General features: G+C 55.5%; 2 protein-coding genes across 2 annotated transcripts in view; one reads left to right on the forward strand and one right to left on the reverse strand.

Annotated features, from left to right (window-relative positions):
• The window catches only part of EMILIN3 (elastin microfibril interfacer 3), a 21652-nt gene extending 10520 nt beyond the window's left edge, over positions 1-11132 (reverse strand). The window contains exon 1 of the mRNA XM_009645423.1: positions 11008-11132. Coding sequence (XP_009643718.1) covers positions 11008-11132 — 125 coding nt within the window. The remainder of the gene's footprint in view (positions 1-11007) is intronic.
• A 437-nt stretch (positions 11133-11569) lies between these two features.
• Positions 11570-13464, forward strand: part of RPN2 (ribophorin II) — a 91915-nt gene continuing 90020 nt past the window's right edge. Inside the window, exon 1 of the mRNA XM_035900848.1 lies at positions 11570-11629. Within this exon, the coding sequence (XP_035756741.1) occupies positions 11570-11629 (60 nt within the window). The remainder of the gene's footprint in view (positions 11630-13464) is intronic.

The raw sequence follows: 13464 nt of genomic DNA on the forward strand, positions 1-13464 counted from the left end.
TCAATCATTTGACCGGCACCAGCCTCATGCATCCAGCATCACCAAGGGCCCAGCGAACCAGGCACCCGGGTTTTGCAGGCAGGGGAAGAGGGAAGCGGAGCTGTTTTGGAGCTGGTATCAGCCCTCCGGGGTAGAATTGGGCTTCGGTTCCAGGCTCCAAGAGAGGGCGGAATCCCTTGCCTTTCCCTGCGGACCCGTGGGTCTCCCGCAGCCAAGCGCATTTCCTCCTGGGTGGCTTTGGAAGGCTGGCTCAGGAACCAGGCACCCGGGTTTTGCAGGCAGGGGAAGAGGGAAGCGGAGCTGTTTTGGAGCTGGTATCAGCCCTCCGGGGTAGAATTGGGCTTCGGTTCCAGGCTCCAAGAGAGGGCGGAATCCCTTGCCTTTCCCTGCGGACCCGTGGGTCTCCCGCAGCCAAGCGCATTTCCTCCTGGGTGGCTTTGGAAGGCTGGCTCAGGTCTCCTCCCCCTCCTGCAAGCTGCAGAGGTCCCTGCTAACCTGCACCCCGATGCCCCCACCCACAGGTGACCCACGGCAGCGGGTGCTGGGTGCTGAGCACCCTGCCCTGTCCCGACAGCCCTCCCCAGGCACCGCACTGTTAACCACAGCGGTGTAAGACCCTTCACGTGAGCCATGGGGGGCCTTCTCTATTGGGCGAGGGGAAGAGGACCCCACACCCAGGGCACCCACAATTTGGGAGAGGGGTAACATCCCTGGTGCTATCCAGCAGAGGTCAGCTTGTAGCCCTGCAGAGGTGAGACCATGCCAGGGAGCAGGAGATTTTGTCATACAAGGAGAGCCTGGGCTGAGCATCCCTGGGCCACTCGCACCCTTGGGCATCCCACCGAGACCACACTAGGGGTGTCATGAGGCTCCTGCCTCGTCTGGCAGAGGCTACCCCCAAGTCAGCCCAGGCAGGGAAACACCACGGCGAGGCATGCAATGCTTCTTGGAGGAAAACAAGAAGCAGCAGAGAAAGGGTGGCTGGGTGGAATCCTAAATGCAGGAGTGAAACCTGCTGCTGGGGGAAGGAGGCATTGAGGCCTGGGCTGACACTGAGACAGAGATGATAAGATACCAAGACAAATGGCCTTTTTCAGTTAAAAGGAGCCTTTGGCTCGGTCTGAGGTGAATACAGAAACATTAGCAGGAGAAGAAAAATCCATAGGAGCGCTGTGCCAGGGAGGCAGGCTGGAAAGACCAGGCGGAAAACCAAGAGGAGGAAGCTTGTGTAATGAACCAGTGCATCCTCTCAAGCGGCTCCCTCCGCTCGGTTCAATCTGCTGGAGGGTGTTGCTGCGAGCTGCCATGCGCTTGTCAGGCTGCACCCCAGAGGTGGCTGCATTATGGTTTTTACATGGTATATTTGGCAGCACATGAAGCACTTCTCGTCCAGCTGGTGCATCGGATTGTTCCACTCCGCTGGGATGCTGCAGGAGGGACGGTCTTAAAGCAACCCTATAAAAACAAACAAAAGTCAACCGAGCCTGCATGGTTTAATGCTGGATGCCAAAGTCGAGAACTAACCTTGCATACAGCCTTAATTTTTTTTCCCTGTGCTCAGGGAGTATGAGCCAGTTTTAATAACAGCGTGCTGCACGTGTGTGTCTGAAGCCTCAGGAAAAAAACATCTGGTTTCAGAAACAGCCCTTGGTCCCGGCCTTCAAACCTGAGCTGTGATGAACGGGCACGGAGGGGCAGAGCTAAGAGTGCTTGCTCGTTCTCTGGCTGTGAAAGGGAAGGAGGTGGGAGCCATTGCGCTTGTGTGGGTGCCTGTGCATATCTGTCCGCCTGTCCCTGCCGTCCAATACCACTTTTGAAGCTGGGGTCACTTTCTGCCAGATTTCATAGCGAGGCAGGATCCTCAGAGAGGCTGAATTCCATTTTGGTGTTCTATTGTCCAATTGTTTTATGAAGAAAGGCATCTGGGTAGACAAGAGAGTGCCAGCTTGGGTCCCCACTGAGGAAATGGGTTCATCATCAACACTATTACAAGAATCCACATGGGAGAGAGACGTTATGAGTGCCCCAAACCATGGGAAAAATTCTCATGAGCCTTATTAGCCATGAGCTAATCCAACCATGAGACACAGAGCAGTGGGAAACTGGGATTCGTTAAGTTGCGCTTCTCAGGGAGCAGCTCGGGTTTGACTCTTCGATGCTCAGCCGTGCTGTGGCCAGTCCCCACTGCACCGCGAGCCTGGCCGGGCACAGGAAGATGCCCATGTGGAGCATGTCATGGTACCCTGGCCCTGGAGAAGTGCTCATGTGGAGAAGAAACAGGAGGCTCCTTTCTACCAGGGCATCCTCCTGACGTGGGCATGTCCCAGGGGTTAACAGGGAAGATGCCGAGCCGCATCTCCCAGAGCCATGAAGCACATGCTGAGCACCAAGCTCTCCAGCAGAAAGGAAGGGCTTTGCCACCCTGAACTGCTGCCAAAAGGCTCTGCAGACCTGCTGACAGGGTGTTTGGGCCAGGAAGCACCATCCCCTTGGTGCTTCCCAGAGGAAAGCTCTGCGTTGCCTCCTGGCACTGGCTGGAGAGTGAAGGGGATCAGCTCAGAGCTGCTGCTGCTGTGGATGCTGGGCAAACCTAAGACCCTACCAAGGGCCACCCACAGGGGTGCCTGGCCTGGGAGGCTGTGTCCATCAGTGTCCCCATGTCAGCACCTCCTGCAACAGCTCAGCATGTGACTAGGGAGCTTGTTTCTCCACCTGGACTGCCAGGAGTTGATTATTTCGGTTACATCTCTCACCCCTGCACAGCTGTGCCCCAAGCCAGTCCAGGAATGAACAGGTAGAAGTTTTTCCCTACTAAGGATCCAGCAGAGATTTGGCCAAAAAGCAGGAACATTGTGCAGGACCCTGGAGGTACCCAGAAACAGGAACTGGAGGAGATGAGAGCGCGGGCAGAGGTGCTGCGGGCAGCTCTTCCCCTGCTCCATCTCCTGGGGAGGGCTGGGTGAACCACTGCAAGGCTAATTTCACGAGTGGATGACACCAAACAGTGACCTGTTCTGCTTCACATGCTTTTTAATTAACACTTGCATGGCCTCATCAGCTGAATAATTGCCTCCCTTCATGGGTCAACAAGCCAGCAGCCCCTGACCTCCCGTTCCCACCTGGGTACGATGTTTGGTGCCTGCGCTCTTGCACAACCAAACCCTCCCACGGGCCAGCGCAGCAAGAGGAAAAGTGATAGCACAGTCCAGGAGCTCTTCAACTCTGCTTGCTCTTGGCCAGGACCAGCCTTGTCCAGCCTAATCCCAAGCTTTAAATAGGAATACAAGCTTTAAACAGGAATAAATAGATACTGCTGCTGGAAAGGCATCCACCACACTGGGCAGGGTGGGGTGCACGGGGCGCAGTGGTAAGAGAACAGTTGCCCTCTGTGTTGCCATGGGATATGAGCAGATGGCACCAAGGGAAATTTAATTTGGATATTCATAATAAAAAAATATCTGGTAGTAAAATGAATATAGCCCTGGCGGAGACTGTATTGAGCCATCTGGAGATTTTAAAGGAAAGGTTAGATAAAAAAAAAACCTGTCAGGACCAATTTGGGGTAGGGAAATGGATTGGATGTCTTCCCGAGATCTCTCCCAGCCTGAGTTTTTCCGAGTACAAATTCATTTCCCAAAGTGGCAAGGCAAGAGAGCAGCTCAATTTAGAGGCAGAGTTTCTCCCTAATGATTCCCACCGGATCAAAGGCATTCCTTGAATTGGCACTCGCAGAGGCCTTTTCCCTTGGCAGCGGGGCTGTGTCTGTGCGAGAGGGAGCCTTCTGGAAAGCCCAGCTTTCCCAGGTGCACGTCCAACAGGATGCACCCAGGGCTCGCTCTGCCCTTTCAGAGTCCCCATGAAGACACCGCAGCTATCCCACGGCTGCTTCCCCAGCCCCAGGGAGGAACGGGGACACTGCGCTGCCCAAACTGGCAGGCAAAATCCGTATCCCAAATGCTGTAGCAGTGCAGTGGGACACCAGTCCAAGGAAAGCAGTGACCCCAGTAGGGCCAGGAGTTCTCCAGGTGCTCCAGTTGCCAGCTAAAACAGCCCATGGCTCAGCTGCAGGACTGGAAGCTCTTGCTGGCTCCCAGCACACACTTCTGCTGCATCCCAGCGCCATGCTGGGCAGGGACCACTTCTCCCGTTGGCCTCAATGGGAAGGAGATGCAGGCGTGCAGGCAGGAGGCAGCCCTGGCCCAGCCGGTGGCATCAGAAACCCAGGCAATGTCACCACATCTGCCTTGTTTGCAGGTTGCTGAGGTTTTGTTCTGAACCAGACCCTGGCCCCACTCCCCAGGGGTGTGATTGCAGTGTATGTGTCCCCAGCTATGGAGCGGGGGGCACCTGGGTTTGCCTGGGCTCCGGGGGAAGCTGTGGCCAGGGGCTGAGAACAAAATCCCTTTCTTCATGGGAAAGTGTGGTGACTTGAAGTGGTCAGACAGCCTTATCTCTGGTTTTGAAAGCCACACGCTGATCATTTGTCAAGATTAGCGCGTGCGGTAGAAGGGATGGAGCTGTTCCAAATCCATGCTCACATCTCTTCCCTGGGCTCAAGGCCATTCATAAAAATGCCAGAGCAGCGGCGGCGGCAGCAGCAGGCAGCACATACTGGGGCTGTGGTTTGGGAAGGACTAGGAGAGGTCAACCGCAGGTTACACACGCACTGAGTGGGGAGAAGAATACACAGGTTGCTTTATTTATATATCTGTTAGCATCCTTCCTCCAGGAAAACGTGCAAGGAGGCTGGCAGGGGAGATTTAGCAAGGGCAAGGGGCAGGCAGGAGGTCCTTTGTGGAGGACAGGGGTGATGTGCTTAAAAATAACTTTCCCAGCCATGCCAGGAGCCTGGGGACAAGAGAGCATCAACAGCCAACAGCCATAGAGATGGAGCCAGAGCAGTCTCCAGGGGCGGTCCCAGCTGGATTCAGCAGCACAGGGACAGGACGAAGACTGAGCAAGGGAGGCCGTGGCACCCTCCCAGTAAACCCCAGCATGTTGATGGTGGAGCACTGTGGACCTGGCTGGACCCAGGCTTTTTGCTGGGGTGGGCTGGCCCTGTAAGCCCCAGGGAGGAGCAGCCCTGAGCTCAGCTGGTCCGGCTCAGCTCGGGCTCTGCTGAGTGGGAGCCTGGGGAATGCTGCAAAAGGCTGCTGGGTGCCTGTGGCCAGAGAGGCGAGGAGCCCACAGTGTTGAGGGCAGAGGCTGTGTGCTTCTGCAATCAGGGCATGAGAGAAAAGGCTGCTCTGCAGGCAGGGAGCAGAGGGATCTCTATTGCAAGAAAAAAGTTTGCCAGCTCCTACTTGCCCACAAGGACATTGCTGAAGCCAAGGGAAGGTCTAGGGGAAGAAAATGTCTTCAGGGTGGGGGCCTGAGGTGGGGTCAGGCACAGAGTCCTGTTGGCAGGAGCAGGGCTCAGACTGTGCACTGTGAGGGAAGGTACTGGTGCAGCTGGGAAGCTTTTGTGGTGGGGGTCCTTCCAGCATGAACCCTTGCAAGGAGCTACATGTCCGTCCCGGCTTTGCTGAGAGGGCTCTGGCAGCAGATCATGGGCTCGTTCATCCTGGCCAAGACCATGGGGGTCCCTGGTCCAGAATGCTTGAAGCCGGGTCAGCTACGAGGTTGGGTGTCTGAGCCACCCGTCCCATGGCTCCAGGAGAGGGGTTTGGTGCCAGCTCATCCCTGACACCAACATGTTATCCTACAACCCTGTTGTCTGCAGGGCCTGAGGAGCCCTGGCTTTGGGGGAATTGCACAGCTTCAGGGCTACCTGCTGGCCTGCCCCGCAGCCAGGCGTGCTTGGGGGGCTCTCCCGAAGCAGCCCTGTGCTGCACCCCAGCTGGCGCATGCCCCAGGGCTGTCTGCAGCAGGAGAAGCTGACCCCATGCGCTACTGAAATAATTCAATCACTTTCACGCTGTTGCAGTAGCTCAGCACTTGCACTTCAGATGGTCCTTCCTGTCTTCCCCGCACGAACGCTTTTCTGTAGGGGCTGTCCCTGGTGCAAGAAGCTCTTTCACTGGAAGTGGAAGGAACAGCAGCCTGGAGTTTTGGTTTAAAGAAGTGCCCCTAGCACTGGTATGTTTGATTGCTTCTCCAGGGCTTGGCCAGGTCCTTTGAGGAGCTGTGCCACTGGCTTTCAGGAAGGTCCATGTTCTGCCTTGGCTGCGTGTCCAGCTGGGCCAACTTTCCTGGGAACAGGGTGATGGCAGCAACCCAGTGATTTAGCCACAAAACCTCTGCGCGGTGACCTCATTGCTGCACACAGTGGAAGAAAAACACAACAAGAGCGGAAAGAAAATACTTTTCCTTTGGGACCTGGGGAATATTGAAGGCCATAAGTATAAATGGACCTCTTTGCTCATTTATTTTTTTTAAAGTCACCCAGCAACAAGGCACAGTTGAGCTAATTCTAACCTCTGACACTCCTGCAAAGCACAGAGCTTGGCCAGCATGGAAGTTCTGGGATGCTTGGGAGGGCTGGCAGCCTTGGGTGCCAGGTTCCTGCGGGCAAGGTGAAGGATAATAACCCAGGCAGGGAGTCGGGTCTGCTGGGCTGACTTTAGCAAGAGAGGTGGCTTTGGAGACAGGTTTCCCTGCATGTGGTGGGCCTGAGCAGGCAGCGGCCAAGCGCAGAGGCTGCCGCGGGGCTCTGTGAAGAAGCAGCCTGAGGGTTGTCCTCTGTCTTCCCCATCTCCTGCATTTTGGGGGCACGTGGAACTCTCCTGGCTTCTCCAACAGCCTGCTTGGATGAGGACTGTCTCAGTGGCAAACACATGTTTCTGGGGTGGATGGTGGAGAGCAGCCCCACGAGCCTACCTGGGCCAAGTTATCCTACATGCTCGGTTCTCTGTTTTGCACCTGTTTGGGCCTGGGGACATTTTTCCTGGAGATGGGATCCTGGGACGGAAGGGAGGTTTCCCACACCTCAAGGCTACTTGCTCCAGGCCATGGGCAGCACCGGCTCCCACGTGTCCCCAAGCACTGGGTGACTCCTGGATGGATCAATGTGGCAACAGCTGGGCTGAAACCCTGCTTGAGGCAAGGGGGCGAGGGGGAGTTATTTTTGGGTCCTAAGAGGGGCCCTTCATGCCCCCCGGCTGCAGCGGGCTCTGTCCCATCCTCTGGGGTGACCCTGCAGGCATGCGTGTGCGGTGTGCGATGGGGAACGGCCATAAATAATGGGCAGTTATTTATGCACGGGCAAAAGGGAAGAAAATGTAACTGATACCAGCTTGGGCTCTTTCCAGACCTGCTTGGAGCCGGGACCTCATGGCTGATATTTGGCTTCTCCGGCTTCCCTTTGCAAGCAGCTGCTCCCGCGGGCCCTGCATCTGCATTTGGCCTTCTGCAGCGTTTTGCTAATCCTCTTTCCCACTGTACAGCAACGTGTGCTCACCGAGGTCCTGCTGACCCGTCACCAAAAAAAGAGAAAAAAAAAAGAAAAAGAAGAGGAGGAGAACTTGATATCTTTTGCAAGTGAAATAGCTTGGGTTCAGTCTTGGAGAATTTCCCGAACTCTCAAGGAATTTCCTGATCTTAGGAATCTGCCAAAATCTGGGATCTGCCTCGGTTGGACTGCAGATATTTTCAGAGCACACACTGCAGTGCTGGGGTTTGGGTTTGCAGCCCCTGTCTTTGCGAGGGCATGCTCTATCTGAATGGGTCAACAGGACCAGGAAGGAAAGCCTCCCTCTGACCGGCTGCGGGAATACGCAGGGATTCATTTCACATCCTCCCCCCTTTATTTTGGGATCAATGGGATTTTCAATCCTAAACTCCTGTCTTCCTTCCCTGTGCCAAACCCCAGCCCTCATGTGAACATGGAAACTTGGGTACAGTTGTAATACTTTAGGTTAGTGCCTCACTGGCAGACCTGGACTTAAAGGCTTAACCCCAGATTGACTAATGTCCCTTATTTTTACAAAAAAAAAAAAAAAAAGGGTTTGCACCAGAAAGCAGCCTCTTTGCTTGTAGCTGGGGCTCAGCATTCACGTGTTTATTGCACGTATTTCCAGAGCAAACAAGCTTCTGGGTGGGAAAAGCACAGCCCCTCCCCTCAGAACAAACTCGAATGAAATTCCTCAAGGTCTTTTTCCAAAAATTAATGCTGCCTGGATTTCGACCAGGTTGCTTTTGACCAGCTTTAATCTGTGAAATCAACACCGAGTCAGGAAATGCTTAGATTGACTCTGAACAAGGATTTGGCTAGAACTTTTCTCCTATTTATGAGGGGTGGTTGGAAACAGCAAAACCTCCCGGAGGGGACCTGCCCTGACCTCCCTGCTCAACCAGCCCAGCCCAGGGGGGCTTTATCATCCCTTAACACTTGATTTTGTCCCCAGGGGCTCAGCAGTCCCATCGGGTCATGCATGGTGCTGGAGTCTGGGATGATTTTTTCCACTGATTGCAGTGGACTTTGCACCAGGCTGGTGCAACCGGTTCCCCTGAGGGCCTGCAGTGATATTTTGGGCAAAACCCCAGTCCCCTAGGCAATGGGTGAGGACTGAACCCTTTGAACCACTATCCCACTCCCAGCTCCAACACAGACCAGCCTAAAGAGTTGCTGTCTCGGTCTCCCTGTTTGCTCCTGATGCCTCTGCATCGTGAGATCTCCAGCCCTGAGCCAGGACTGAGCGGCGCGTGGTCCAGAAGAGCCCATGGTATCCCCTGTGTCCCCCTGCCCCCATCACCGTCCCCTCTTTCCTGTGCAGTGCTTTGCAAGGACATTGCAACTGTGTCGCCCTTGAGAAGGAGGAAAAGAAAACCCATTGCGAGCACATGCGGTGGGCAGGGGGAAACGGCTGCTGCAAAGTAAGCAGTGCTTTTAAAGAAGTGTTTGTCTGGGGTTTGTTTAGTTATCCTCTAGGTAATTTTACAGCTGAGGAAGCTGGGCCATTCAGGCAATGGCCAAAACAATATCCCCACTGTCTGAGCAGCTCTCGTGGCACTGCATGGCTCGGCGGAACTGGGGGGGCAGAGAGAGACGGGGAAGAGAAGTTTCTTTTACCAGCCATAGCCAGAAAATGCCACAGAGGATGTCCTGTAATTAAGACATCGCTTCGAACGATCAAGTGACTCGGCTGTCAGGTTGAATAAACCTCTGGGCTCAGGCTGAGTGTGAGAGGGGGAGGAAGGGATGTTGCTGGGAAAAGCCCAGTCCCAACATTTTGATGTGAATTGTGGCTCTGGGCTCAGGGCGCCTTGGGATGCTCTCTGCTCAACCCCTCCTCGGTTGATAGGATGAGTCCCTCATTCCCTTGGGCAGCAATTTTTCGGTGCCCTGCATGGAACAGCTTCAGCCAGTTGGACCCGGGGAACCGGGGCTCCAAAATGCCACCTCGCCCTCTTGGAGATGTGTGCGCCAGGGCAGGTCCTGCCCCCCAGCCCATGAAAGCACAGTTTGTCCCATCACCCCAACAGATCCCAAGCTGAAATCCCCATGCAATCCCCAGGAAAAGCTCCCCTGCCTTTTCCAAAAGCCTCGTGCAGCCCAAGCTGGAAACATGGGGGCTCGAGTCTCTCAGCACTACGTGCAAATAGCTCGCATCAGCTCACAGCGCTGTTCCCAAGAGCCGTAGCACTCGCTGCTGGCAGCCGGCTTGCAGGAGGATACCGATATTTCATGCAGACATGGTGAGAAACCAGCCCTGTTTCCCATTCACAAGGGGTGGCTCCAAAACAACACAGAGATCTGTCACAGCATATATGCGGCATCTGTGCAAATTGGCCTGACTGCCTAAATAATTCCGTATATATTTATAAACTGTGAGATGTAACGTTTTTTCCTGTTTACTTTTCGGTTGAATTCCTTGCTCATGGAAATTGAGAGCTGCAGCGCAGCGGCTAGACATAACCATTGTATAGGGAAGACACTGTACAAACTGTCCTAGAAAATTCTGCCAAAATGCCAGGCCATATCAGCCCTGATCTGCAGCCCCCCTTGCCCCTTCCCACACACGCTCCCCCCTTCCCCCCCCCACTCCAGCCCTCCGCATGGAGCTGAACCCAGCTGGATGCTCTCACACCAAGGGGGTATTTGCCCAAATATTAATTGGGACAGAGCCCGCCGCAGGTAAATCGGGTTTGGACCCACAGCGAGGAAGGTGGAAAAGAGGGAGAAGAGGGTGTGGAAGTTTTCCACCCTGCCAGGATTGCTGTGAATCCGAGTTGGGCAAATCCTCTGTGGATAAAATCGGAAAAGGTCTCTGCCCCACCACCACGGGTGGGATGTCCTCTCCCACGTGCTGCTGGCACTGAGCATCGCAGTGCTGGCAGCATTCCGCGCTGGCTCCGAGGGCAGCTGGCGGCGTGAGCCCCGCCGTGGCATGGCTCAGAAAGCGTCACCAGCACTGTCCCTGCGGGGATCTCCCCTGGCTGAGCTCAATAGTCAACGTTTGCCAAGCATCACTGGGGCGTTGCTGAACCACTGCACCCAGAATAGGAACATCAGCCAAGGTGACGCTGCAGCGGCAATTTGGGATGCCAGGAGGGGCAGGTTCCTGGGCTCTGCTTCTTGTTTTGGGGCCAAGGACATAGGGGTGCTGTCCCAGTTCCATGGGAGCTGCAGTGCTTATACCAGATGCAGCACTTTAACACTTGTTTGGGTTCAGGATTGAGGGGTCTGGAGCGTTTGGGTACCTGCAAGGTGAGGGGTAGGTGCAAAGTGACTGGCTTAAGGAAAGGAGCTCGCATGGCTTCTGCACCAGCCAGCAAGGGAGTCAACGCGTGCCCATCTCTTGCTGCAAACAGGGTTGTAACAGCACTGCAAAGGGCCAAGATCTTCTGGAGCCAGGGTTAACACATCTGCAGGGGAAAGAAGGGAAACGGAAAAAATATTTTAAACATAGAAAGTGACATTTGAAGCCCATTTTATGGCTGGTTGGAGGCCACATGCGAGACTGCCGACTGCCCAGGTGGGCTCTGGGAGGGTGATGAGGAGGGCCCGGGCCACTGTGGGGCTTGACCTTCTTCATGCCCTTCGAGGGATGGGCTTGCGTATCCTACCTTGTCCAGTTCCTCCGGGTCTGGCAGGGCTGAGGGGAGGTAAAGATGCGAGGGCACTTGGGAGCTGGAAGGATGGAGGAGCCTCTGCGTCCTGTGGGCTTTTCCCCGTCCAGCTCCCCTTCCATGGGCACTCTCACCCTTGGGAGGACTCATTCCCAAATGCCAGCTGTGGCTCATCTCCCCCTCCAAAGCAAGAACAGGGAAAATAAATAACCACTTCCATGGCTGACAGACAGCAGGGACAGAGCGGGCAATAAGAACACGCGTGGGGCCTCACTGTGTTTGCATCACACTGGTTGCTCCTCACCTCCAATCCACGTCACCTGCTGGTGGCATCTTTGCTTCGACTCTATTTATACCATCGATGCAATTTCGAACTTATTTAGCGGTGATCACAGTTATTGTGTCATATTTATTTATAGCCTTTCACACTTGCTCCTGTTCACTCTGTGGGTTATTTCAGTCACATTTCTCATCCCTTACATAAAGGTCTGGGAACAGCTGGGCTGGAGCAGATCAAAGGGCTGTGGAGCCCCACATCCCCTCTCAGGTATTACCCGGGATGGGGACTGGGGAAGGAGGAGTGAAGCAGGCATGCGGTGATCCTCCTGGCAGCGAAAGGGTGAGGCACAGCTCCGGGTCAGCTTGCCGCGCAGCCCCCTCCCCGGCACCTCCCTGGACGGCTCTAATCTCTTTTGCAATGTGGTTATACTTCTGACCTCCCCATCACCCCGACCAGCAAATGTCACATTTCAGGGTGCCCTGGGTGAAAGAGGACCGTGGCCACGGCATCCGTTCCCCCCTGACCGCAGGGGGACCGGCTGGCGGTGGCAGGGATTCCCTATGAGCAAGGGGGGCTTAAAAAAAGTAATAATTAGAGAGAGTAACTGTTGGATCCCTAGACGTGCCTTAGAATTAGGAATTTCTACGCTTGCACATGGCTTGGGGAGCAGGCAGGGGCATGGTGGCCTCCCAGCCTCTGCCTTTCATCAGGGGATGCTGTGGGATGGCCATGGGTGTCGAGGGCAGTGGGAGGTTCCCTGCCCCATGGGTCTGAACTGGGGATGCAGGCTGAGCCCCTGCATGAGCGATGGGATGCAGTGATGGTCCCCAGTCGCGCCAGGCCCCCAGTTCCTGCCCAGCAGTGGGCGCTTTGCTTGATGCCTGGAGGCAAGCAGGCTGTGGGGTGGGGAGAGGAGCTGTGCTTGCAGGAGGGCAAATGGGGCTCCTGGGATGGAGCTGGGCAAGTGAGGAATCACCATTAAAACAAGAGTCCATGGAAATCCTGGCTCTGGACACAGTTGTTTCATACAATGCCAAAAAAGCATCAAAAGGAGGCGAGACAGGCAGAAGGGAAAGCGTAATTGGATGTTTTGTTAATCCTTTTCTGAAGGAGACACAGCGGCTCGTCCGACCAGAATGGGGTAAGGGCTCATGCACTCCGGGCTGCTCTGTGGAAGGGCTGGGGAAGCCCCTGCCCCATCGAGAGGGGGGCAGGCAGCTGCCCTCCCTGCCGGCGTGGCACTGGCGCTGGTCTGGGGCATCCCACCTCCTGTCTTCTCCCTGGGCAGAGGGAGCTGATCCAGAGGTGGGCGAAGGATGGACACAGCAGCTCCTGGGTGGGAGAGGGGCTGGTGGGGCTGTCCCAGGGCAGCTGGGGCTGCTGGCTTTGCCAGCAGTGCCCACATTCATCACCCAGGATGTCCCCTTTAGACAAATCTCAAGCCTTGTGCTTGACTTTTACTGGGCGGTCGCCAGGCTGAGGTGTCCCCGCACCCTCCCTTGGGTGCCACATGCCCCCACATCAACTCAGGATCTTGTCCCTGCTCAGGATGATGCGGCTGATGGGCAGTAAACCCTTCGCTGTGAGACTCAAACCCCCGTTTTCTCTGCTTTACCAGCCTGGCTATGTACTATCCAGGAGGAGAAGGGCCTGGGGAGCAGAAGTGGGGACAGCACGGGGGACAAGGTGCTGCCTGGCCGGGGTCTAGACCTGGGGGAGGCAGGAAGGTGGTGGTGGTGAGGTTCTGGTGCTCTCCTGAGCAGCCCATGGTGCTGCCCCCACCTCTCCATCAGGATTTTAATCAACGTGGAGAAACCCACAGCAAAGTCAGTCCCACTTCCCCCGCTCTCCCGTGAAACTGGATCTATTTCCTGGGATTACATGCAGCACCTTAAAGAAAATATTTACAGAATTTATATTCACATCCCGTTCGCCCTCTTCTCAGGGGGCTCTCCCGTGCCCTCCCTCCCTCCCTCTCGCACTTCATCTCCCCCGCGCCTCCTCCCGCTCGCCTTTCCCCCCCCATCCTGCTACAATACCCGCCTTTGTGAGCAGAACAATGTTTACTCTCCATCGAGGATGGGGGGATTGGAAATGAAAAGGGCTGCCTCCCCCTTGCCCCGGCCCCGGGCTGCACTTGGCGGCAGGAGAAGGAGGAACTTCCCCTAAGAAGT

This window comes from Egretta garzetta, unplaced genomic scaffold (genome assembly GCF_000687185.1).
Source record: "Egretta garzetta isolate BGI_Z169 unplaced genomic scaffold, ASM68718v1 scaffold188, whole genome shotgun sequence".
Lineage (NCBI taxonomy): Eukaryota > Metazoa > Chordata > Aves > Pelecaniformes > Ardeidae > Egretta > Egretta garzetta.